Here is a 27889-nt window from a genome sequence, read left to right as displayed (position 1 = left end):
CCGACTGCAGAGGTAAGTATTACACCTCCTAAAATCTGTTCTTGGATCGCTTCATAGAGCCCCTGGTATTATGGCGTACCAGTACAACATACTGCGGGAAGTCACTGACTTCCGCGATGTACCGATACGTCTTATGTCGAGAAGGGGGTTAAAGTGTCTTTGTATGACATATCAAAAGTTATGAGCACTCTGGGTCTAAACGTTCAGACCCTGTCCGACCTCTAGATATAGCAGGAAAAAGCAGCTAGATTTAGGCCACATTCACAAATCCGTGATATACCGTCTGTAAGCTGACTATCTCACGACTGAACTCTTCTCCAATGGAACTCCATGCACCATAATTCATTAGGATCCTGCATGCCCAGTGTGTAGCCTTAGTATTAGCTCAAGAGAATCCAGTGTCAGTGTAAGACCATTTCTCTGAGGTTACCTTAACGTTATGAGGTACATACTATTTTGTCAAATGTGCTAAGAACCTCAGTTTCTTCAAATTTTTCTAGAGTAGTTTTGACATTCTAAATATCTATATTATGTATACAGTATGTCTTAGCATGCTGTTGCACTCTTATGTTTATGTCTGTGTGACACATCAAAAGTTTTTCCATGTTACACATAAGCGTGCTGGTATCATTATTTTATTGCAATGTAATAAATGTAATTTATACAGTATTATTACCAGCTGATAAGAACACTTACCCTTCTTAGTATTTTTTTCTGGATCCTCCAAGTCAAATAGGTTTCTATTCATATTATCTGTAGAAGAACATTTGTTAGAGGATAGTACTGTATTTTAAGAAGCCAAGCAATAAAACAACACAATGTAAATGCCATTACCCATCGCCCTACATGATTAAGATTAGCAAAAAGACAGTAAATAAAATACACCCACCAGATATTGCTTCTGGGTTGTTTAGTCTTTCTCCTTGTAATGTAAGCAGTCTAAAGGTAATAAGGAAGTAAAAGGTAAATATAGATTATATGAAATGGATCTATGGCCAGCAAATTACAGGAGACCAATCACACTGATGTACAATATAACATTTTATATCTGAATGCCTCTGAACTGTCAGCAGGCAAGACACACAATCCCACATTTGGTAGAAATACCCCTTGTGTAGTATTTGCAGTAAGGTACTTGGTTTGGTCTAAACATGGATGTCTTTAGTTTGGCTAAAAACCTTGGTCATGTTTCAAAGACTATTAAAGGAGTTTTCCTCTCATGGGCTTTTGTTGCAACTCAGCAGAATATTCCATAAATACATGAAAGGTGTGAGATCCTACTGACTACTGCTGTATTCAAGGCTCTTGACCTGTATAAAACCCTTAAATCTCAACTGATTGTGTTCATTGACGTTCACGTTAAATGGACAAATAGGGGTTGCAGGATCAATAGGTGAAGTACTTGGAGGTAAGACCGACACTCCTATCCTGTACCTATACCATAAAGGTCTGAGATAGAAGTACCCATTTAAGGCACTGGAGATTTACTTTAGAGGGTCTTCGGTGATGAATAGACAATCGCCTTCCTTCTGGAGGAGAATACACATACAAAAGAATACTGCCACTCCAGAGTCAATCGATGTCCTCCCTCACAGTCTTAGGGCGCGTTCACACCTACCGCATCCGCAGCTTATTTTTCCGCAGAAATCCGCAGGTCTGGTAGTGCAGATTTCAACCTGCGAGAAATCCACGTATGTGTGCGTTTTGCGATTTTTCTGCAGCAAGTTTATCGCAAGTTTATTTTAAACGGACATTTCAGTAGCGATAAACTTGCTGCAGAAAAACCGCAAAACGCACGCATACGCGGATTTCTCGCAGGTTGAAATCTGCACTTCCAGACCTGCGGATTTCCGCAGAAAAATAATCTGCGGATGCGGTAGGTGTGAACGCACCCTTAAGGTCCTATTAAACGCAGCGATTATCTGCCAAACGAGGCAGTCATCGTCCTGTGTAAAAGAGCCAGCAAGCAGCCAACGAGCGAACATTCATAACTAATAGTTCGCTTTAAACCTATAAAAAAATAATCTGCCGATGCCCACACATCTCTCCATGTAATAGAAAACATACAGTAAACACCTGATTAAAGAGAAGGTTTGCATGAACATCACAAGCTAGCCCTGGCTATGCAATCATCGAACCATGTAATAGGCCATGCGAGCACTCATTTACACCACATCTCTGGCCATGTAAGAAAGCCTTTAGTTTACATCCTGCCATGTGATCAATGCAGCCAAATACTACCAAGTAAATATGATGAGGCCTTTGTATTAGTGTTGAGTAAACTTGTCGAATTGTTTCGGTTTGGCAACGTTATCTGAACCCGAACGCTTGGCACTTGACTGCCAGCAGCTAGAGAAGTTGTATGCTGCCCTAGGGAGTCCTGGAAAACAGGGCGGCATTCAACTTCTCCAGCCACCGGGAGTTAAGTGGCGAACATTTCGGGAGTCAGTCCAGCAAGGTCACTCAACACTACTCTATATATTTAACAGCTCTCCAGGTAAGTGTTACAAATACTGGTAATTTGTACTCACATGTGATTATCCACCAACTGATCATCCCCACTGCTGTCTGTCTTTTCCACATTATCCTGTTCAATGGTTTGTTTGGGAGCCTGTAAAAGAATATTTACAAATTAAAGCTGTTGATAAAAAAAGGCAGCTTTCTTTTTATAAAAAATTTTTTAAAGAAGAGTTTAGGGACAGTCAAAGAACATCTCAAAAAGTGCATACAAAAACATGTCATAAGGTATTTATAAAAAAGAATCATAGTGCATTAAACATGTCAGAACTAGCCAGCTTTCTTACAGAAACAGCACCACACTGCTCCACTGGGTTTCCTCGCAAATACCACACACTAGCGCTGGGTTTACACGGAACGATTATAGTTCGAATTTGCATGATAACTATCGAATTCAAACGATAATCGTACGTGTAAATGCAGCAAACGATCGAACGACGAGCGAGAAATCGTTCATTTTGATCTTTTATGTTGTTCTTAAATCATCGATCGTTGTTTGCAAAAAATTTGCTGATCGTTCCGTGTAAACAGTCGTCGCGCGAAAGTCCGGCCGCATGCCGCTCGCAGCCTGCCCTCCACTCAACCGCAGCCCCCTGCGCCGGGTCGATTGCCACCCCCGCCGCCCCGATCGTCACCCCCGCCGCCGCTCCGATCGCCACCCCCGCCGCCCCGATCCGATCGCTCCCAACCCCCCTTCCCCCCGCCACTGGTGGCGATCGGGGCGGCGCAGGGGGCTGCGGTTGACCGTGGGGCCAGGCTGCGGATGAGCGGGGGCCGGGCTGCGGGCGGCCGATCGCAAAAAGATTTTTCCATACGATATATCGTACAGTCTAAACGCTGATCGTTATGAAAAAAAATCGTTACTCCGACATCGTTAACCGTACGATTGGGCCAATTATCGTTTTGTGTAAACCCAGCATAGCCCAAATCTATCAATCTCTCTAATGGTGCGTCTACACAGACAGATTTATCTGACAGATCTTTGAAGCCAAAACCAGTAACAGACTATAAACAGGGATCAGGTCATAAAGGAAAGACTGGGATTTATCCTCTTTTCAAATCCATTCCTGGCTTTGGCTTCCAAAATCTGTCAGATAAATCTTTCTGTGTAAACGCACCCTAAGACAAATGTTTAGACACAGTTTTGTCAGATGACAGATGTCAATCAATCACAATCCGTTTTGAGAAATCCGAGCTGTGATTGGTTTTCATTTGAAACAAAAATGTTTATTTTTTTCACATACAGATTGATGAAGCTAGCTATATGTAGACAGGTGTGGCTCCTTTTGTAAAAGTAAGCAGCCATGTTTTTTCAACTGACCAATCTCCAGACTTGACAGAGGTGGCGCTATGTACATAATTATATATATATAAAAAAAAAAAACTTGTTGCTTATTATAGGGGTATTTTGGAGATTAAAAACATTCTTTATATCAACTGGTGCCATTAAAGAGGACCTGTCACCCCCCGTGCCGGGGTGACAGGCTCCCGACCCCCCGTTAGAGCCCCCTATACTCACCTGATCCCGCTTCCTGATCCGGTCGGGTCACGGAGATATGAGCGCCCGAAGCCCGGCGCGCGCTCACAGGAGAGTCCGATGCCCATAGAGAATGACGGAGCATCGGACTCCCCATTCATTCTCTATGAGCGTCGGACTCTCCTGTGAGCGCGTGCGCGCGCGCCGGGCTTCAGTCGCTCATATCTCCGTGACCCGACCGGATCAAGAAGCGGGACCAGTTGAGTATAGGGGGCTGTAACGGGGGTCGGGAGCCTGTCACTCCGGCACGGGGGGGTGACAGGTCTCCTTTAAGTTGTAGATTTGTGAAGAACTTCAATTAAATAGTAGCTATCATTCCACTTTCATGGAAGTGTGTTTCAATGCAGTCTATGGTGCTTCCAGCTGTTCTGTTGACCACTTGCTTTCAAAGAGGATCATGTACCTGGCCGAGTTTTGACAGGTTGTCCTGCTATGTGAGCAGAATATTAGGTTGCCTTGAAAAAGCTCAAGCCTTTCAGCACTTTTCAACTGTTGTATGCCCTAGAGGAAGATGTGTAGTTCTTTCTAACCCATTAGAATTCTCCCTGCTGACAACTGTCCATTGCTGTAGCAAATACCCAGAGCAAACTGCTCTGGAAAGTTTCTGACATGAACAGAGGTGGCAGCAGGTAGCACTGTGGCAGAAACCTACATGGAAACCATATTTCCGTGAGATGTTCTCAATACATTCAGTTCTAGCTTTAAGGTTTTCTTTTCATTTGAAAAGACAGATCGCACTGGGTTTCAGACCTAACACCCACTGCAATCATTAGTTGTAGCTCGGTGAAGTACCCGGCTGGTTACCCAATCTGATTACAGGTGTCAGACTCTACAGACTAAGGGCCCTTAGGCTGAGTTTTATTGTAGTACTGTTGCGGTACAGCAGAGTCCTCACAGAAATTATGCAGTACTGCAATGAAATGATGCAGTGAGATCGCTGCTCATTTGAAGTGCCTTTACTACGCATAATTAATTGAGTGTCAGGGCCACATGAACAATCTGTGTCGTTTGTGCAACCATTTAAATGTATTGTTATAGGCCGCACATCACCTGTTTAGAGAGATGTGCAGTCCAAAACAATTATTTTGTTTGCTTGTCAGCTGATCGCTGGCCCTTTTACATGGCCCAATTATCGGGTAAATTACCATTCCTAGGAAAGCTCATTAACGATAATCGGCCCATGTAAAAGAGCTTTAAAATAGAGCCTATTTTCTGTAACAAGCTGGATCAAGTGGTCATTTGGAGAGTGAAGTTTGCAGCAGAGTGCTTCGCCCAGCTATAACTAATAGGACCCAGAGCAAGCTAAACTGCTGACAAAGTTTTTACAATAGACACTAAATATAGAAAATAATGACGCAAATTTAAGATTCAGCTAAAGAGAAAACAATACAATAAACCTTCAGGTAGGATGGGGTATATGGAAGCATTTCTTGAAATTCCTCCTGTATTTCAGCCATTAGATGCGCTGTCTTCTTCCAAAAGTGCAAAAGTGTTGTCTGTAAAAACAGAAAACATTTAAATAATGAATAGAGATGAGCAAACCTCGAGTATGTTTAAGTCGATCCGAACCCGAACTTTCGGCATTTGATTAGCGATTGGCTGCTGAACTTGGATAAAGCCCTAAGGCTATGTAAAAAACATGGATATAGTCATTGGCTGTATCCATGTTTTCCAGACAACCTTAGAGCTTTATCCAAGTTCAGCAGCCCCAGCTAATCAAATGCCGATCGTTCGGGTTCGGATCGACTCGAACCCGAACACGGTTCGCTCATCTCTAATAATGAACTGTGGTCACATAAAATGAATGGCAGAATCACTTCTTTTTTTTATTATTGCTGGTAACAAAGTCATAATTGATTCTAGAATTAGGTCAGTGTCATATCGGTAAAGCTACTATTTGGTAACCCTCCAATTAAGTATGTATGTGTTATATGCACAGTCTAGTTCATCCGTGTATTTCTGATGGAGTAAACGATTTAAAAAAATATGGCACAGATATCAGGGTTTCATTTTCCCCTGGTCCCACCATCAATTCAACCTAGGTGGGTATGAATTAGCTTCACAGAATACTGCCTATGTCCCTTCTTTTCATTGCACTTCTTTAACCCCTTAAGGTCAAAGCCTATTTTCGTTTTTGCGCTTTTGCTTATTCCATTTTAAGTTTGAAAGTCCATAGCGCTTGCATTTTTTCACCTAGAGACGTATATGAGCGCTTATTTTTTGCGAAACCAATTGTACTTTGTAATGACAGGCATTATTTTTCCATAACATATGCTGCGAAACCGGAAAAAAATCATTTGCGCTGTCAAATTGAAAAAAAAACGAATTTGTTTTGATTTCGGGGAGTTTTGCATTTACGCCGTCCGTCCTATGGTAAAACTGACTTGTTATGCATGTTCCTCAAGTCGTTACGATTACTATGATATATAACATGTATAACTTATATTGTATCGGATGGCCTGTAAAAAATTCAAACCATTGTTAACAAATATACGTTCCTTAAAATCGCTCCATTCCCAGGCTTATAGCGCTTTTATCCTTTGGTCTATGGGGGCTGTGTGAGGTGTCAGTTTTTGCGCCATGATGTGTTCTTTCTATCGGTACCTTGATTGCGCATATACGACTTTTTGATCGTTTTTTTATTACATTTTTTCTGGATTTGATGCGACCAAAAATGCGCAATTTTGCACTTTGGAATTTTTTTGCGCTGACGCCGTTTACCGTGCGAGATCAGGAATGTGATTAATTAATAGTTCGGGCGATTACGTGTGCGGTGATACTAAATATGTTTATTTATTTATTTATTTATATTTATAAAATGGGAAAAGGGGGGTGATTTGGACTTTTATTAGGGGAGGGGATTTTTTATTAATGAAAACACTTTTTTACTTTTTTTTTTAACTATAACTAGAAGCCCCCCTGGGGGGCTTGTATATAGACAGCACTGATCTCTCATAGAGATCAATGCTGTGTATATACACAGCAAAGATCGATTAGATCGGTCATAGATTACTATGGCCTGCTGCAGGCCATAGCAATCTATTGCCGAGCCGGGATCAGCGTCATTCCGACGCTGAGGCCCGGCACGGGCAGAAGAACGGATCTCCCCCCCGCGATCGCATCGCGGGGGGTCGATCCGTCCCACTAGACACCAGGGACGTGAGGTCTGAAGCCTCTAAGTGCAGCTGTCAGGTTTGACAGATGCACTTAGAGGCTTAATTAGCCGGAGCAGCAACGGGACCCGCGCCGGCTAATAGAGGCACTGCCCGGCTGCACGTGTCAGCCGGGATCAGTGCCGTTCAGAGCGTCATGGATCGCTAAGGGGTTAATGGATGTATCACCAAGATTAGAGCCAGATCTGGAAACATGGCCAAAGGCTTGGTGACACAGGAGTAAAGTAACTTCCTACCCTTGACCTGTACTGAGCATATTCTGTGACCTTTGAAGAGGCCTAGTGATGAGAATGAAAATTGCAATATTTCAGGATTATGTTATAATATACAGCCATGGCCAAATGTTTTGAGAATGACACAAATATTATATTTTCACATGATCTGCTGCCCTTTGGTTTTTATGTGTGTTTGTCAGATGTTTTTATCACATACAGTAATATAATTGCAATCATATTATGAGTAACAAAAGCTTATATTGACAGTTAGAATGAGTTAATGCAGCAATAATATTTGCAGTGTTGACCCTTCTTCTTCAGGACCTCTGTAATTCTCCCTGGCATGCTCTCAATCAACTTCTGGACCAAATCCTGACTGATAGCAGTTCATTCTTGCACAATCAATGCTTGCATTTTGTCAGAATTTGTTGGTTTTTGTTTGTCCACTCGTCTCTTGATGATTGACCACAAGTTCTCAATGGAATTAAGATCTGGGGAGTTTCCAGGCCATGGACCCAAAATCTCTATGTTTTGTTCCCTGAGCCATTTAGTTATCAACTTTGCTTTATGGCAAGGTGCTCCATCATGCTGGAAAAGGCATTGTTGATCGCCAAACTGCTCTTGAACGGTTGGGAGAAGTTGCTCTTGAAGGATATTCTGGTACCATTCTTTATTCATGGCTGTGTTTTTAGGCAAGACTGTGAAAGAGCCGATTCCCTTGGCTGAGAAGCAACCCCCACACATGAATGGTTTCAGGATGCTGACCTCGTCTTCTCCGAATACGCCGTTTTCCAGATGTCCCAAATTGGAAAGGGGATTCATCAGAGAAAATGACTTTACCCCAGTCCTCAGCAGTCCACTCCCTGTACCTGTTGCAGAATATCAGTCTTTCCCTGATGTTTTTTTCTGGAGAGAAGTGGCTTCTTTGCTGCCCTCCTTGAGACCAGGCCTTGCTCCAAGAGTCTCCCCCTCACAGTGCGTGCAGGTGTTCTTTCTTAAGTGCCATGGAGCCTTTTTGGCCACAATGGAACCTCTCTCCTTGAAGTTCTAGATGATGCAATAGATTGTTGACTGAGGTTCAATCTTTCTAGCTGCGATACTCTTCCCTGTTAGGACATTTTTGTGCAGTGCAATGATGACTGCACGTGTTTCTTTAGAGATAACCATGGTTAACAGAAGAGAAACAATGATGCCAAGCACCAGCCTCCTTTTAAAGTGTCCAGTGGTGTCATTCTTACTTAATCATGACAGATTGATCTCCAGCCCTGTCCTCATCAACACCCACACCTGTGTTAATAGAGCAATCACTGAAACGATGTTAGCTGGTTCTTTTAAGGCAGGGCTGCAATGATGTTGAAATATGTTTTGGGAGATAAAGTTCATTTTCTAGGCAAATATTGACTTTGCAAGTAATTGCTGTTAAGCTGATCACTGTTTATAACATTCTGGAGTATATGAAAATTGCCATTTTAAAAACTGTAGCAGTAGACTTTGTAAAAATTATTATTTGTATCATTCTCAAAACTTTTGGCCATGACTGTAAATAGTAAGATGGAAAATTAAAAGAAAATACCAAAATTCTTAAAAATTAGGTTTAAAATAAAAACATAATTTCCTGATGGCACATTTTCCTTTAAAATGTTGTTCCTTTCATACCTGATAGGAAGCAAGTGAATGTGATAGCAGGTTGCAGCGGCTAGCTCCGAGGAGATCTACTTTCTGGCACACATCCATTTTTGTCTTGTCGAAATGGCTCTTAGTATTTCTTACTTGTAGTTGCACCTGGGAAAAATGATCATTACTTTGACGCCAGATCTTCTTAGGATGAATACTGGCATGTGTTACAAAGTTTCTGAAATGTTGTAATAAGCTTTGATATACTTGATTTCTGTGACAGCTGCATAGTATTATTTAGTTGTGAAGTGACAGTGTCTCTATAGGCAGTCACATCTGTAAACACCCAACAACCATATACACACTCTGGTCACAGTCAATGGTGCACCTAAAGGTCCCCATTCACTTCATACTGATGTCAACCAACCCAGGGTTACCCAGACTCCACTGACAGACGGTAGATGGTGTCAGTGGAGGTAGGGGTTGGGAATGATGGAATTTCACTGCCCCAGATAAGCTGTTGCCAGAGAACATGCATAGAACAGGAGTGATAACTGTCGGACAAAAGTTCTTGAAGGTATGTAGCCACCTTTAAGGGTTATTACACTCAAACATAAGTTTTTGTATATTGCTGCCTATGGTGAAGGGACTTGTTTACATCAGCCATCTCTGAAGCGAGGGGGGGGGAGAAAAGCTCGCACATAGTATTTTGTGTCTTCAGCAGAAAGCAGCAGCTGAGAACTGGGGGAAGGAGTCTAAAAAGATAGTAACAAGTATGGAATAAATTATTTACCTCACTATGGGCAGCAACATATAAAAAGTTATATTTGAGTGGAATGCCCCTTTGAGGCCTGCGCTACCCTGTGACTTTTTGTAGCATTACAAGATTGATTTTAACTATCAAGCTACAGCTGCAGCAAAAGCAACACACTGGACTGCATGCTATTTTGCAGACAACAGCTATCACTTAATAGTTAAAGGGGTTGTTGGGGTAGGACTCCCCTAAGCTGTATATCAAGTACTAAGCTAAAATAATAACACATTGCCACTCCTGTCCCTGTTGTGCCAGGTTCAAGGACATGGCGTGGCAAGTGTGTTCAGCCATTCAGCGGCTGTAGCGGTGTCCCTCCTGAGCCATTGATTGGATGAGTGGGCCCGGTATGTCCCAACCCTAAACTCGCAAGCAGCCACACAATTGGGACTAAAGCGGTATTGTACCAATGGCAGCACAGGAGCAATGGAGGTAAATGTTATTTTTTTCACTCACCCGTCCGCGGGAATACAGCTTGGAAGAGTCCTGCCCGGACAACCTGTTTGAAATCAATCTTAGGGTATAAACCCACACACCGTATACACAGCGTATTTACTGCTGCGATACGCAGCGAATACGCAGCAAAAACGCAACAAATACGCAACAAAAACGCAGCAGATTAGATCTAAATAACTGAACTCAGCATTAAATCTTCACCATCAAACTGCTGCGTATTTGCTGCATATTTGTTGCGTATTTGTTGCGTATTTGCTGCGTATACGGTGTGTGGGTTTGTACCCTTAGAGTGCTACAAAAAGTTGCAAAAGCAACAGGACCCAGAAATTGAACAGTTATTTAGATTAACAATGACCAATCGTTCAGCTGCAATCAGAACATTACTAACTGCAAGTAAAAGGCCCCATTCACTCACTGAGGACTTGCAAAATTAACAGCAAATTTTAGTGACCTAAATTTGGGATTGCTGTTGCAGATTTAAATTGTAATTGTGGATCCACAAAAAATAATAAATATATGTGTTATGTCAATATGTTATTGACTGAAAAACAATAATCAGATTGATTTTTTTCCAGAATGAATGGGCATAAAACAACTCCCTCACATGCATTATATGCATTGTATTTCGGAAGCAACACTTTTATACTTTTCTGACCTTTCTAAATTTCTCCATCTGTTTGTAGGTGTCAGGGTCTAACTCTTGGGAGACATCCTTCATCCACAGCAGGGCTCCTCTGTATTCAGTCCGCGCCTTTTCCATTTGGTTGATGGTCAGTAATGTGTCTGAGACTGCTCGGTTAGTAAAGGTGGCCATTTCTTGCTGAAGCCGTGAAAGTGGTGCACACAGGGCTAATCTGAAAAAACAAACAAAAAATGTATACAAAATATGGCATAAGTCTAAAAGTAACAGCAAATATAATACAATAGACATGTGAGGGAATATACTTAAACATACAAAAGTTGAGAATGGTGGACCACTTGAAATATCTAGAGGTCTTCATTATGAGTAAAGCCATATGTACTGGCTCTGAACATAGAACCACTACTACGTCACTTCAAGAAGAAATTTAGGCTGTGGTCCTCTCTGCTCTTGTTGATGGCTGGGCAAATCAATTTAAGTAAAGCGACTCTGTACCCACAATCTGACCACCCTAACCACTTCTACCTTCGGATAGCTGCATTTAATCCAAGATCTGTCCTGTGGTCCGTTCGGCAGGTGATGCAGTTATTGTCCTAAAAAAATACTTTTAAACTTTAAAGAGGACCTGTCACCCCCGTGACGGGGTGACAGGCTCCTGACCCCCCGTTAGAGCCCCTATACTCACGTGATCCCGCCGGGTCCCGCTTCTGGAGATGGTCGGGTCACGGAGATACCGGCGCCCGAAGCCTGGCGCGCTCGCTCCTCAGATGAGTCCAACACTCATAGAGAATGACAGGAGAGTCCAGCGCTCCGTCATTCTCTATGAGCGTCGGACTCATCTCTCAGCGCGCGCGCTGGACTGCAGCGGCTGAGATCTCCGTGACCCGACCATCTCCAGAAGCGGGACCCGGCGGGATCAGGTGAGTATAGGGGGCTCTAACGGGGGTCGGGAGCCTGTCACCCGGCACGGGGGTGACAGGTTCCCTTTAAGCCCGTGCCAAACAGGAGTATCTGTGCCCTAACTTTGCACCACCCCTCCGTCCCTCCTCCCCACCCTCTTCATCATTAGGAATGCCAATGAAACATTTTCTCCATGCTGAACATTGCACAGGTCCTTAATGATCCAGCCCATGTGCTGGGCTGCCACAGGTGGGGAATAGGAGGCAATCTGCCTGGAGCATTCCTAATGATGAGGATGGTGGGGAGGAGGGACAGAGAGGATGTGCAAAGTTAGGGCACAGATACTCCTGTTTGGCACGAGGCTTCAAGTTTAAAAGTATTTTTTTGGGACAATAACTGCATCACCTGCCGAACGGACCCCAGGACAGATCTTGGATTAAAAGCAGCTATCCGAAGGTAGAAGTGGTTTGGGGGGGTTAGATTGTGGGTACAGAGTTACTTTAAAATGGTTGCATTACCTAAGTGTCTGTATATACTTTAGCATGTGTTTGTACCAATCCGCAACATTTTCTTCTCTGATTTGGACACCAACATGATTAGGTTTATCTGGGGTACCTCTAGATCTAAATTACAGTAGGCCAAACTTCAATACGCCAAAGATGGTGCTGGTATGTACTATTTAGTGGGATAGCTTTAATATCTAGGCCTCTGGACACAGGCCCAAACTCCCAGCTTCTCTGAAATATACATTTGACTTCAACAAGCCATTGACCCTATGGTTCTTACTTTAGTCTCCCACCTTCCCTCACATTCCATTACCCCTGCTCATTAAGAAAATATGGTTAGCATCCAAATAATCATGGACTTTAAAAGTCTCTCTTAAGTCGACTATTTGGTTTATTCAGACCCCCCCCCCCCCCACACACACACACACACACGTTACTGGCATCTTCAGGGAGACCATTATTTCTCAGACTTATATGTAAAGGACTCCCTGGTATTTTTCTCCACAATGCAGTAAACTCACAGTTCCCTGCTCCTTCCAAATGAATTTCTTCCTTTCCCCTAATAGGTATCATAAGATTTTAAGGCCCTGGTGGCCTAGTGTACTCTCTATACTCCTATCTTATCAGAGCCAAGAACCAACTACCTACATTGGAAAAATGGAAATCTCTTATTCCTGACCTGGATGCCAAAGGTTGTGGGTCCCTCCTTAAGTCCAATAGATTTGTCTCCCCTTCTACTGACACCAGTACGCCTCCAACACATGGGCCACAAAGTATGGCCATTTTATTCCAGAAACAGAATTTCTTTTGTCCTCAGTTTGGGTGTGGTTTTGCAGCTCAGTTCAATTGAAGTGAAAGGATTGTAATACCAGATAAAACCTGAAGACACGGGTGGTGCTTTTTTTAGTAGCTCTGTTTTTTTTCTAATCCTAGATATCCCCTTAAAGGCTAGCAATGCTTGTTCTACGGCAGATTGGGCTGTTCTGACCTGCATATGTCCCTTTGTAATAGAGGATGACTGGTTGAAAACTGACAGCAGGAAAAAGATGCCCAAACGACCCAAAAAACGCTTCTGCTGCTCGGGCACATGACTGATCAAGGTTCAGTAGATCTGCGTCAATCACCTGAGATCAGAGCTCCTTTGCAAGAAACCAGGGCATTCAGATATGGCCCAAAGTCTAAGTAAATTTTTCCCATAATGCTAACATGTTAGATCCCTCTGTTGCCTGAGCCCAGAGGGTCCAATGGTCCCCTAACAGTTTCTGTTTACACACTTTGAGCAATGATGCACCATTCTGGCACATAACTGCTGTAGCCAATCATTCTCCTCAGTAGTCACATGGCCTACTTATTGCCATCATTTCTATGGCTTCACAAATACTGGAACACTAGTGGTAAGTATTCAGTTTTTTGTTTTGTTTGGTTATTTTACTAGAATTTGCAAAGTTTTATGACTAAACTATTCTTAAAGAGTGAATAAGGATAATAGTATACCTCTGGCCTGCAGATGAGCACAAAGCATTGCCAGTAACTTTCATCATTTTCCCAGCTCGGGTGCTGTTTTGTTGAGCATGTACTTTCAAGTGCAAACCAAAATCATTTTCTTCTAAGGACAGTGCTAGAAAAGACAAGACAGCATTTAAAGGGATTGCCTGGGGAAAAAAATTGATAGCGTATTTAATAAGGGTACTATTACACGGAATGAAAATCGTCCGAATATCGTTCCGTGTAATAAAGACAACGATCAGTCGATGATCGTTGTCATCGGCTGATCGTTGATATGACCTTTAATTGTCGAGCGCCGACCGTGCATCACTACGTGTAATAGCGGTGCCCAGCCGGCGCTGACGATTAGCAAAGAAGAATACATTACCTATCCAGGCTGCAGGGCTCCTCTTGCTCTGTGCTTCTCCCCGCTTCAGAGCGGCTTGTCTCAGCTGACAGGCCGCTCAGCCAATTACTGGCTGGGACGGCTGCAGCCAGTGATTGGCTGAGCAGCCTGTCAGCTGAGACAGGCTGTTCTGAAGCTGGAGCGCGCGGACCTGGGGAGAAGCACAGAGCAAGAGGAGCCCTGCAGCCTGGACAGGTAATGTATAAAGTTTAAACAAGGGCTGCAAGGACATAGGTAACAATGTCCCTGCAGCCCTTGTTAAACGATTATCGGGCCGTGTAATAGGCCCAGTAAACAAGCGCCGATCTAGCAAATCGGCGTTCGTTTACATTATCGGGCCTTAATCGGCCCGTGTAATAGTACCCCAAGACAGGCTTTTAATGGTTGATTTCTGGAGTCCTGACAACCATCACCCCTGCCAATCTTTAATCTATAGAAGAGAATAGTAGCCGAGGCTGCAGTATACTGTTTTCACTAAAATGTGAATTATCTATACATACCGTTGAGAGCTTGATGATATTTTTCAATTATTTTAAGCAATTCTGATCCTGTCGTTTGAATTGAATGAAATATCTGGAAATTATAAAGAAATGCTTATATTAAAACTACAAAGACACAAAACCCCAGTACATAACAAAAGAACATATATTACATTAGGCAGAAACCATAGGAGACATCTAGTACACAGAAGCGGAACGTGGGGAGAAAATTATTCAGCATTATGAAAATGTCTTCATGACGTTAAATAGGTTTGAGTAAACTAAGTCCAAAGTCATATTATTTGTTATATTGGAAAGCGCTCTCTAGCAACATGTCTATTAAAATGCCTTATTTACTTAATCAGTATATGGTATTTATTCTTGTCACAGTTACATTATAAGATGAAGCGCACCTATTGTTTCAAACGATTTTTATAAAACTGTATGATTTTCAAGGACGAATGCTTCAAAGACAAGGTGATTCTAGTGCTCTCACTGTTTCTGAGACATCCCTCCGTTCTTTCCATTTTAGGGTTGAGAAGGAAGCCTCTGTTTACTTTTCAGGAACAGTGTGGTTCCTCTTCAACAGACAGATTTGAAGAGGATTGAGGTAACATTGTAATATGTGCAATGTTTCTTGTATCTTATTTAATAGATGTATCTATTTTTCGTATTACATGGCTGGATACATTCCAGACAGACCTGCTATGTCAAAACAAACAGCATGGATAAGTGAAAATAAGCAGAATTTTTAATAAAACCCTATAGAGAAAATTATTTTACACCATGCTAATTACAAAGCAAGAATAAAAATGTGAATTCAAATTGTGTCCATAACCTTAAAGGGAACCAATCAGGGCATATACGGGTATATAGCTAAAAATCATACCTAATACAACCTCCTACAATCATTGCTAACATATATTTCATCTGTTCGCCCAGGCCAGCTATCGTCCGACAAAATACTTTTATTACGTCCTGCACAGTATGCAAATGATGTTCAACTGGTCATCTGGGCTTTCAAGTAGTCACTGTCAGTAGACTGAAATCAGTTGTAATCACACCTCTCTGAACATGATTCAAATGCAGTCAGCACTAAGACTAATGTCTCATGCCTTAATGAGTCTTGGAAGCACTGTGGTCCTACTGACAGATTATGTATAACTATAATCATTCACTACCTCAAGTTTGGCATCCAGCTCGGCGTCTGATGCAACCACATGTTCATCCTCTTTCTTCCCTGTAACCTTGATTAACACTTGTTTTGTTTCCCAAAACTTCTTCTGCATGCGGCTGACCATTGATCGGTCCTCTCCTGCCCATAGCTGCCCGCTGCTGTACATGGAAGAGCTGCGAGGAATCAGAGAGCGAGTTATATCTTCCTCCCCAGGGCATCTCTTTCTGCTTACATTAAGACCACTGAACACTGCATGCACTCCTGTCTTTCTGATGTCACCAAGTAACCTTCATGAATAAATAAGAAGCTCATCAAGTAGCAGATTGTGGTCAGAGGCAAATAAATAAAACATGTGACAGTTTACTCTTGTAATGCAATGTGATCAGGAGCCACAATAAGCTCTGCTAAATGGGTATTATATCTAGAAATGACCTGGGAGAAAGGCAATGAAAGATAATTGCTCAGTGTATTTATAAGAATATGATCTGTAGTACACAGCTGTAAAATATGATTACCAGTCACTATACATATACCTGTTAAAGGGAAAGATGCATCTAAGCTGCTGATATCGCCTTAAAGCACATGGGGCGCTGAGGATTAAGGGAAGACATCACTATACTGTCTATGCTTAGCGGCCTTTTCCTGTCAGAACAGCACATCAGAGGATGCAGTGAAATTGACGACTGCAACAGAGAGCAGCTGACACTGGGCGGCCGGACAGCAGCAGCGGCAGAGTGGGACAGATAAGAATACGGCACTAATATATGTCCCCCTGCAGCTGCATAAATTAATAGTTTATACTACACAACCTCTTTAAAGGAGCCTAATCCCTGGCCCCTCTGTGACGTCATCGGAAGGGAGCGGGGACTAACCCTCCAGATTGGCATCACAGGGAGGGCGAGGAACATGACACCGATGTAGACGGGGCTTTACGGGCGTGAAAGCCGTAAAGCCTTGCCCAGATGGCACTATTCAGCAAGGATCACATACATTTTTGACCGGAGAGACCACCAAGAGATCTTTTATACAGTAAGATATGGAATATCCAGAATATAAGCTTTAATGACACAACCCCTTTAAACAATTCAAGAATGGGCATATATCAATAAATAAATACACTACATAGCTGTTTAGTTCTTTGCCACATACATCTAAATTATACCCATCTCTAATGCAAACTTCTGGCAAGTCACAGTTTAGATTGGGGTTAGTCTGGTGCTGAGGCCACCACAGCTTTCTATGACTGTAATATGTTCACTCTAATCTCCAAGAGGAGTTGAGCAGAAACAAAGAGTGTAACTCTAAGGCTGGGTTCACACTACGTTTTAGCAATCAGTTTTTTTCCATCTGTTTTTACAAAAAACGGATGAAAAACGGATGGAAAAAACTGATTTGTGTGTGTGCATCCGTTTTGATCCATTTTTCCATTGAATTCCATGATAAAAAAAAAACAGATCAAAATGGATCCGTTTTTATTAACGGACACAAAAATGAGGTTGACTACATTTTTGTGTACGTTAAAAAAAAACTGATCCCTTTTGATCTGTTTTTTCTTATAATGGAATTCAATGGAAAAACTGGTCAAAACGGATGCACACACATGCATCCGTTTTTTATCCTTTTTTTTTTTGCAAAAAAACTGATGAAAAAAAACGGATTGCAAAAACGTAGTGTGAACCCAGCCTAAGCCAAGCACCTCAGCCTATTCTATTTGGGCAATTGGTGGAGGTCAGAAGTTTGTAAAAAAGATAGGCGCCCTTTGAGCCCACCCTAAGGGCACACTTGCACATAGGATATCTTACAGCTAAATGTTTGTTCATTCTGATCCCTCCATGCATATGCCACGTGTTAAGGTGAGCAGACATTCGGCACCATATTACAGTGCTTCTAGTACAGAACAGCTCTATAATACAGCATACAATGGAGCATGCCACAATTTTATTTTTCTGTCAGATTTTGCAGACATAACAGAAAAAAAACTCTATGGGAGTGATATTCTAGTACTGGCGCTTCATACAGTAAAGTGCACCTATTAATAGATGTGGCACGTCTACAAATCTGCAGACAAAAAATGAAATTGATCTGTGGTAAGATTCATGTAATTTTCGGTCTGAAGTAATAATGGATTTCTTGTAGTGATGCTGGACCCCTCCTCCTGGATAACCCTGAAGAAAGAAGTAAGAAAAGGCACAATGTCTAGGTGAAACATGCTGTGCTCTACAAATGACTTTTCTACACCATAAAACTGGTGGAAACAGTTTCATACATTCTTCCGTCCCTCATCTGCAAAACATTCTGTGTACATTATTACTGAAGGTTTTGATGCTATATAAATACAAGCTAAATCTAAAGTTTCTACTCAAAAGAAATCAAACAGCAAAGTTAGGCAAAAAAAAAGGAGAATCCCACCTGAACATGGCTTTTAAAGATACCCCTTGATTAAAAAAAATAATAATAATAATTGATTTTTTTGCCCATATATTGCACACTCACCATCACTATTCCTACAGTGTTATCTGTTTAATTCCAGCTCTGCTGCAACATTTTACTACTGTATCCAAGTCAAGTGACTTCTGATTAGCCACCATCTTTTCTTTTATATTTTAAACTGCATCCTCTCCCTTTACAAATCTCCTATCAATCTACTGACACATCAGCACAGCATCACATGGACAGCTAGAGCCAGTACAATCTTTCTTCCTGCTGGGAGGACATTGTAATAATTTTCATCTCTATATACCTGTAAATTAGCTAAGAGACATAACCAGGAATCTGAGCCGTGATTGGTTGCTATGGGTAAGAGCTTGTGTGTAATTGTCCATGCTGCTCCATCATATAGGAAATTCTGCAGAATAAGATTGTGACCCCCATTGAGAGTCCAGAAACACATGTAATTTCCAATGGGTCACCATGAGATCACATGACCAAAATGAAAGGAAGGATTCAAGGAGTTTTTAGACAGAAGGAAACAACTAAATTAGGTAATACTAGCTGAAATTTTTTATGCTAACTAGCTGCATAGTGAATAATAAAAAAAACTATAGTCTTAAAGTGATTGTTCAATGAAAAGTTATTTACTCCTTATCCATGAAACCAGCAATCTCGAGAACAAGGAAATGACTCTACGAGATGAATAGAGGAGAGGGAGAGAAAAAAGTAAGGCAGCAGCACCTCGTGTACAAACAAGTCAGATTACTATGCAGAGAGCTCATGGGGTGCTCACCTTTAAGCCACTTGGGCTTTATGCATATCACCCAAGTGGGTATCAGATTTTTAAACTGGCAAGATGCTGATATTTCCAGTGGAGAATTAGGGGCTGCAAGCCAACTATGAAAGTCTGAACAGGATACTCCCAGGTAGGGGCCCATAGAGAAATGCAAAAAACAGGGTGCAACAGCAAAAAGTGTGACTAATCCAGAACGGTCAGCGCTGCCCAAAGAACTCCAACAGTTGAAAACAGATAAAAAGTTTACAGGTACTTTTACAGTACATGTACTGCTATTCTGATGAAGATGACCTGATCCGTGTAACATGTAAATTGTGAAACATGTAAATGTAAAAACTTTAAACTTTTTATCTGTTTTCAACAGTTGGAGGTCTTTGGGCAGCGCTAACCATTAGGGATTAGTCACACTTTTTGCTTTTGCAACCCGTTTTTTTTGCATTTCTAAAAGCTGAATGGAACAGCTGTCATACATGGCCACTGCCTCTCTCTATGGGTGCTGTTGGAGATAGCAGAGTGCTGTACTTGGCTAACCTAGGTGTCTGCCATAATAAATGGAGAGGGAGTCATGCATGCCCACTGCTACTTTATTAACCTGGGAGAGTTGGGTTTCTATTCTAGATGGTTATTAAATAAGGAAAATAACGAACCCTCAAGGAAAACATATGAGTTTGTATGTTCTCTGGGTGCTCTGGTTTACTCTAACACTCTAGATGCAGTCTGATAGGTTAACAGGCGCCTGAGGTCTGAGTACTGATGTGGACAATACTTTTACAGGTACTACCCTACCTAAACATTGTATGGACCAAGTACAACCCCCTTCTGGGCAACAACATTCTCTAACGGCAGTGCTGTAAAAAACAATATAAAAATCAGAAATAGTTGGAGAAACATGACAAAGAGATGAGAAGAGAAGGTGTTGACTAATCCATACTGTCTTAATCCGACTGAGCAAAATGACTGACCCATGAAGTTCACCCTCACAACTTACAGAACCTAAAAGATCTTATACTAGAGTAGCCCATGCAGCTTCAATTGTTGTTGGTCAATAGCTATGTCTCCCATTCATCTAAACTATCTTTTAAAATATCCAAAGCACTCCTTTTTCCAACACAAAGCTACGTTCACATTGATTAAAATACTTAACAGGGAATCTGTCACGACTCTGACCCAAACCAAGGTGCTGACAGTGTGCTGTAGGTGGTATAACATCAGTTAGCCGGTTACCTGTGGCTATTCTGTCGTAGGAGGGGTGGCTGTATAATTTTGATTTTCCAACTGTAATCAAGAGTCAAAGAGGAGCCGTGGTGAGACGCTGGCACGCCTCACCACTCCCTCCTCCATGAATATTCTGAACTGCCCAGCCTCCTGCATGATTACGCCATCCTTCTGGTCTGTGCATGCACCGCTGAGCCATGCAGTACATGTACAGACCAGTAAGATGAAGTGATCATGCAGGAGGCAGGGCAGTTCAGAACATTGGTGGAGAAGAAGGAGGAGGAAGGAGTGCGACACAAGCGCCTCACTTCAACTCCTCTTTGGCTCTTGGTTGCAGTTGGAAATTCAATAGACAGAATAGACACATGTAGCTACACCCTGGTCTTGTGATAATCGTTTAGTGTAATAGCAGACAATGATTAAACGACCAACGAGAAATTGTTGGTCGTTTGAGAGAATTTGGACCTCTTTTTATCATTTGCATGGAATAAGACGTTGTTCGCAATAGCGACGACAAGACGACCGCAAGAACAATCATGTAATTGGGTGAATGATTTCAGGTAGTTGCCATAGCGATTGTTGGAGATTGTTTATGGTAAATTGTTGAAAAATCACTTAGTGTAATAGTACCCTTACTCTCGCGCTCTCCCATTTTGCTCTATAAATTATACAATATTATTCTTGTGCTCGTTGCAGTCTGCCACAAAAAATTTCCTACAAGTAGATGAAGGACATACAACAGATGCAGTGACCCATAAATCTACAGAGACATGTGGAGTGCAAGACGGATGAGATTCTTAGAAGTACAAACCTTTATATGTGTATATATATATTTCCAAAGTCCAACAAATCCTGTTACAATGGATTTAACTATTTATATTTTTCTTGACATTCCTTGTAACTGTGCTTGTCCTTGAATTGATATTGCTGAATTCACCTTAAAGTGCTGCAGACACAAAAAATATTTTCAATTAGATTTATAGCTTTTAGCCTACAACACATTGGTAGTTATGAACAATTTAGGGACCCGGCTTATTTAAAGCATACAGAGTAACTTTAACCCCTAGACGACCCAGGACGTAGAGTTACGTCATGGAAGTCTGTCCCCAGACGACCCTGGACGTAACTCTACGTCCTGGATGTTTCTCCCGCTATGAAGCGCGCTCCGGAGCGGAGCGCGCTTCATAGGAGGTGGGGGCCGGCTGCAGTGAGCAGCCGGGACCTCACCGGTAATGACACGCTGAAGCGGTCGCGCTGCCGCGTGTCATTAACCCCTTAAACGCCGCAATTGCGGCGCGACCATGGCGTTTAAGTGTAAGTGACAGGGGGAGTCCCCTGTCACTTACCGATCGGGACCCCCGCAGTGTGACTGCGGGGGTCCCGATTGTTGAAACGGACCGCCGGAGGTCTCTCACCTTCCTCCGTGCGGTCCGATCGGCGATCTGCTGCACTAAGCCTGCACAGGCAGGCTCAATGAGCAGATCGCCGATAACACTGATCAATGCTATGCCTATGGCATAGCATTCATCAGTGTATAAATCAAAGTAGTGTATGTACAATTCCCCAAAGGGACTTCAAATGTGTAAAAAAAAAAAAAAGTTCAAAACACTATTACACTACCCCAAAACCCCTCCCCCAATAAAAGTTGAAATAACCCCCCCTATCCTATTATATAAATAAAACATATAAAAATAAATAAATAGATAAACATATAATATACCGTAGCGTGCGTAATTGTCCGATTAAAATATAACAAGCGTCATTGTGATCGGTGAACGGCGTACACGAAAAGAGGGGAAAAAATGCGCAGATTACCGATTTTATGTTACATTATATATTAAAAAAAAAATCTATAAAAAGTGATCAAAACGTCCGATCTTCACAAATATGGTATTAATAAAAACGAGATCATGGCAGAAAAAATGACACCCCATACAGCCCCGTAGGTGAAAAATAAAACTGTTATAAGTGTCACAATAGGCCCATTTTATTAATATTTAATTGCCAAAAAAAAGGATTTCATAAAAAAAATATATATATATATAACATTAGATAATCTGTGTAACCTGCATATGGTTGTGTTCGGACTGACCTATAGAATAATAGTATCATGTCGCTGTTACCATGAAGTGTATTACGTAGACACAGGAACCCCCCAAACGTTACCATATTGCATTCTTTTTTACGATTTCACCTATTTATATCTTCATAAATAATTTATTTGGAATTCCATCATACATGTTACGGTAAAATGAAAGACGCCATCACACAGTACAACTACTCCTGTAAAAAACAAGCACTTACATGGCTTGTAGATAGAAAACTAAGAATGCTAGAGCTCTTAGAAGGGGGGGAGGGAAAAACGAAAACACTAAGATCAAAATTTGCGCGGTCCACTGGGTCATTTTGGGCCTGGTCCTCAAAGGGTTAAAGCAGACCTGTCACTCTATTTTTATTATTATGTAACTTAGATCCAAAAGTTCAGGGGATGCTCCCCCTGGATGCAAAAGCCAAGCCATGAAAATCCTAGCACTTCCCTACAACACCCCTGTGCTCTCTTCTTCTAGTTGTTCGACTTACATCCACTAGGCTTTACACAGCTTTGTGGGAGGACCTAGTGTGAAATCCAACCAAACCTCTAATCATTTGCATATCTGTATGTGACATACCTGCATAACTAAATGCACAACTTCCCCAGTGGAGAAGCTCTGGGGATGTCAAATCCCCTATGGCTGCTGTCCAGTTTCCTCTAGAGCTAAAAGTCTTGACATGCAGATTAAACTTCTGCTCCCTAGTGTACAGCTGGTCCTAAAAAAGGTGTCCGCACCTAGGATGTTACCAGATGTATCTATCAACAGAGTGATCAGGTTTTTTATTGCAAATACAAAACAAAACAGAACAGAACCTGAACACTCTGACTGATTCAACCAAGGGACAATACCCAGAAATTACCTGCAGATAACTTGAGTACCTGTGGTTGTATTTACAGCTGATGCTACCCAAGCCACTCACACTGATTACACGCCGGGGCCATCCCACCTGCTTGAAAATTTTTTTATCAAATCTCTCAGAAATACACAGCAAAAACTGTATACATTACATGAGGTATTTGTTGCAGAATCACTGTGGATCTTCCCCCTTGATCACAAACCCACAATATAATGAGTGGCTGCAAAGACATCTATAATGATGAGCCATACTACCCATGGTCTATTCTGTACTCCTTGGGGGGAATTTATATAGACCAGCGTACAAGTACGTTGGTCTTATATTCAGCCCTGCCCCCTTTTCACCAGCAGAATTCACTAAGAGGTGTAGATTTGGATCATGCAGGTGTAGATTTGGATCATGTCACACCCCCTCAAGCTCCCCAGCCTGCCCATCGAGCGAGGGGGGCATACAGCAGGCGTACGCTAGGGAGAAGGGGTGATTCTGCACCCTCTCCCTGGCGTACGCCTCGGGCGGACTGTTCCTATAGCTAAGTTTTGATTGCCCCCCCCCAGACTGACCACTAAGCCGTCAAGTCTAGTCATAACTTCGTAGCTGTAAGCGCTGATAAGGAGTGCTTGCAGTTAAAGGGACATCTGCAGAACTGCTTGGCCACCTTGTGCTGCAAATGATGACAGCTCAGGGGGCCCTGTGTATTGCAAAAGCTGGCCAGGGGGCCCCCTGATGCAGCAGGCCCCATAGCAGTTGCTATAGCTGCTATGATGGTACCTCTGCATACATGTATTCGGCATCTCTCTGCTTTGTGAGGGCTCCAGCAATAAAAGCCATGTTTGCTATGGGTCCAGTATATGGATCCTGAACACGCAGAGAACTAGGAGGGGTCAGGGTCGTATTCACACTGTACAGGTCTGCACACCAGGACTATGCACACTACAGCCATATTCACTTCTAGCTGAGTCCTTGCAATAAAGGTGACTGTGTGTTGGGGGGAAGGGAACCCTTCCTCCATCACCAGCCCGCAGCTCTCCTCAGTTGCCATGACAACCATCCCGGGTACCAGCCTTGGACATGGTTGGCAGCGCACTGGCAGCAATGAAACGTCCAGAGGAACAGGCGACAGGGATCTTACCGGGGCGGTCTCCAGGCGAGAGAGGCTGAGCTCCTGCGATAACACAACACCGGTCCAAGAGCAGTCATACGGGATGAAGGAGAGCGCCGGGAAGCCGAGTACGCATGCGCCACAGTTCCCAGTCGGCCACCGTCCAGTAACAGGAAGTGTCTGAGCTCTAGTCCATAGCAACCCGGAGCTGTGAGGGAGGGCGGGTAACCAAGGGGCCTCAGGGCTATGAAATCGTCTCCATACAGTGAGGACACCTGTCTGATATGTATATATGGGTCTCATCCCTGGAGTAAGCCCACGCTAGCTTGTTGTGTCCTCTAGTGGGTCTACTACAAGGCAGTTAATATGGGTGGATCGGTCACGCAGCGCCATTCCTGTCACATCACTAATAAACGTTCTGGAATGGCGTTACTATAGCGTAGCGGTCAACCCTGCAGCCCTCTAGCTGATGCAGGACTACAATTCCTAGCATGCCCGGCCAGTCAAAGCTTTGGTTATCGTGGTGTAATGACAATTGTAGTTTCACTACAGCTGGAGGAGCGCAGGTCCCCCATCTCTACTACAACTGTGAGGCACACGCTACCAGCAATGACATACAACGCCGACCAATCACACTCCCTCCTAGCTGTGAGCGGAAGTCACGTGTGATACCGCCGGAAGTAGCTGCCGAGCCTAGGTTCTCATGACAACCGGATAAATGCTCCTCTGCTGCAGCGTGTGATCGGGTATAGGGCAGACGCCGCACCATGGACGGGCCCCGGGTGAGCGCTATATCTGCCCCATAGAGCGGCGGCTGCTCTCTGTACTGCTATAGTAGCCGGCACTCATATGGCTACAGTCCCCCATTATAAAATAGTATAATAGAAGCTCCTAGATCCTGACAGACTAGAGCAATTCCAGTCAGGTATTTCCTATTGATATCTGGTTGTAGGAAATCTATACATAAAAGACAATGGTAATTGTGTCCGCCATCTTGTATACTGTCCATCTACCATGGTCTAGTGCTTCCCATCTGGACTTATTACATTACAGTAGATCAGAAGAATACAGTGATGGCCATGACACAGCTTTCTCTGAAACAGAAGAGGAATTTTATCTAAAGGGATGTCCTAGTATATTTAAAAGCTATACTGCAGTCTGCTAGGGCTGTAAATGATAAATCAGAGCATACTTACCTCCCCATGTCCGGCACTGGTGCACTGGTCCACCATATTCCCGTTTTTTACTTCCCCTGATAACATTATGTTCCAGCTCAGCTGAAGAGGTTCTGAGCAGCTTGCATCTTCACTGATTGGCCGCAGTGGGTGTGGAACAACATCAGGGGGGCAGGGACAGTGCCGCATCAGTGTAAGCAAGCACTGGTATTAGGGTGGACCAGAGCGCTCACCCAGCGCTCACTCATATTCACTATTGCTGCAGTGTCATTTGTTTTATCCCAGCTCTGTTGCATCCATACAGTGTTCTCACAGTGTAAGACACCGGATGTTCCTTGACCTGGATGCTGTTCCATGACATCCCTTTAAATAAAATTCCTCTTCTGTTTTAGAGAAAGCTGTGTCATGGCCATCACTACATACATCACTGTAGTCTTCTGATCTACTGTAATGTAATAAGTCCAAATGAGAAGCACTAGACTAGATCATGGTAGATGGACAGTATACAAGATGGCGGGTGCATCCGTGCATGCCCGCATCCGAATTCCCCCCTGTTCAAAATGGAGCTTGCAACTGGAGCCGCAGGCTCCACTATGTGAACTGACAGGGTTTTCTGCGGACGCTATTTACTAAATAGCGGCCACAGAAAATTGACATGTCAGTTTACACTCTGCAGAAAATTGACATGTCAGTATATACTCTGGCTGGGATTCTATGCTTTCACATACAATGTGTGTGCTGTATAAATCATGACCGTTGTTGCTACAGACGGGATTTCTACAACAAATACGTTGTGTGAACATAGCGTAATACTCTATTAGGGTCATGTGACTTCTGATCAGCCACCATCTTCAGGCTTTGTTCACACTGGGTATTTATGCTCAGTATTTTGCATCCAAAACCAGGAGTGGATTGAAAACACAGAAAGGCTATGTTCCGATGCTGTTGAAATGTAGAGGATGGACGCCATTTAAAGGCAAATAACGACGTTTTTTTTTTTGTTTTGTTTTTTTTTAATTGTCATTAAATAAAGTCCATCCACTCAATTTCAACAGTCGTTTTGTGTTTTCAATCCACTCCTGGTATTGGTTGCAAAATACTGTGTGGGAACATAGCCTAAAACTTCATTCTCTCCCTTTTAAATCTGCTGTAATTCCCATAATGCACTACATGGGCAGCTACAGATAGTACTATCTCTGCCTTCTGGGAGGACAGTGTAATAATTCTCATCTCGATATTTATCTCTAAATATGCCAAGAGGCTGCCCATATACACTCACCAGCCACTTTATTAGGTACACCTGTCCAACTGCACGTTACCACTTAATTTCTAATCAGCCAATCACATGGCGGCAACTTAGTGCATTTAGGCATGTAGACATGGTCAAGACAATCTCCTGCAGTTCAAACCAAGCATCAGTATGGGGAAGAAAGGTGATTTGAGTGAACAAGGCATGGTTGTTGGTGCCAGAAGGGCTGGTCTGAGTATTTCAGAAACTGCTGATCTACTGGGATTTTCACGTACAACCATCTCTAGGGTTTACAGAGAATGGTCCGAAAAAAGAAAAAACATCCAGTGAGCTGCAGTTCTGTGGGCGGAAATGCCTTGTTGATGCCAGAGGTCAGAGGAGAATGGGCAGACTGGTTCAAGCTGATAGAAAGGCAACAGTGACTCAAATAGCCAACCGTTACAACCAAGGTAGGCAGAAGAGCATCTCTGAACGCACAGTACATCCAACTTTGAGGCAGATGGGCTACAGCAGCAGAAGACCACACCGGGTGCCACTCCTTTCAGCTAAGAACAGGAAACTGAGGCTACAATTTGCACAAGCTCATCAAAATTGGACAGTAGAAGATTGGAAAAACGTTGCCTGGTCTGATGAGTCTCGATTTCTGCTGCGACATTTGGATGGTAGGTCAGAATTTGGCGTCAACAACATGAAAGCATGGATCCATCCTGCCTTGTATCAACGGTTCAGGCTGGTGGTGGTGGTGTCATGGTGTGGGGAATATTTTCTTGGCACTCTTTGGGCCCCTTGGTACCAATTGAGCATAGTTGCAAAGCCACAGCCTACCTGAGTATTGTTGCTGACCATGTCCATCCCTTTATGACCACAATGTACCCAACATCTGATGGCTTCCTTTAGCAGGATAATGCGCCATGTCATAAAGCTAGAATCATCTCAGACTGGTTTCTTGAACATGACAATGAGTTCACTGTACTCCAATGGCCTCCACAGTCACCAGATCTCAATCCAATAGAGCATCTTTGGGATGTGGTGGAATGGGAGATTCGCATCATGGATGTGC

The 27889-nt window shown here is 42.9% G+C and overlaps 1 protein-coding gene across 1 annotated transcript in view; it reads right to left on the bottom strand.

The window, feature by feature from the left end:
* The window catches only part of LOC138775103 (islet cell autoantigen 1-like protein), a 30399-nt gene extending 5566 nt beyond the window's left edge, over nucleotides 1-24833 (bottom strand). Inside the window, exons 1-11 of the mRNA XM_069955827.1 lie at nucleotides 24436-24833; nucleotides 21169-21303; nucleotides 15921-16089; nucleotides 14761-14833; nucleotides 13864-13987; nucleotides 10979-11177; nucleotides 9099-9224; nucleotides 5452-5550; nucleotides 2532-2611; nucleotides 890-939; nucleotides 697-753 (exon numbers count right to left, since the gene is read on the bottom strand). Of these exons, the coding sequence (XP_069811928.1) occupies nucleotides 697-753; nucleotides 890-939; nucleotides 2532-2611; nucleotides 5452-5550; nucleotides 9099-9224; nucleotides 10979-11177; nucleotides 13864-13987; nucleotides 14761-14833; nucleotides 15921-16082 (970 nt within the window). The 5' untranslated portion in view covers nucleotides 16083-16089; nucleotides 21169-21303; nucleotides 24436-24833. The remainder of the gene's footprint in view (nucleotides 1-696; nucleotides 754-889; nucleotides 940-2531; nucleotides 2612-5451; nucleotides 5551-9098; nucleotides 9225-10978; nucleotides 11178-13863; nucleotides 13988-14760; nucleotides 14834-15920; nucleotides 16090-21168; nucleotides 21304-24435) is intronic.
* Between the last annotated feature and the right edge of the window lie 3056 nt (nucleotides 24834-27889).

This window comes from Dendropsophus ebraccatus, unplaced genomic scaffold (assembly GCF_027789765.1).
Source record: "Dendropsophus ebraccatus isolate aDenEbr1 unplaced genomic scaffold, aDenEbr1.pat pat_scaffold_1349_ctg1, whole genome shotgun sequence".
Taxonomy (NCBI): domain Eukaryota; kingdom Metazoa; phylum Chordata; class Amphibia; order Anura; family Hylidae; genus Dendropsophus; species Dendropsophus ebraccatus.
Note: the sequence above shows the minus strand (reverse complement) of the source record. Positions and strands in the feature narration are given on the sequence as shown.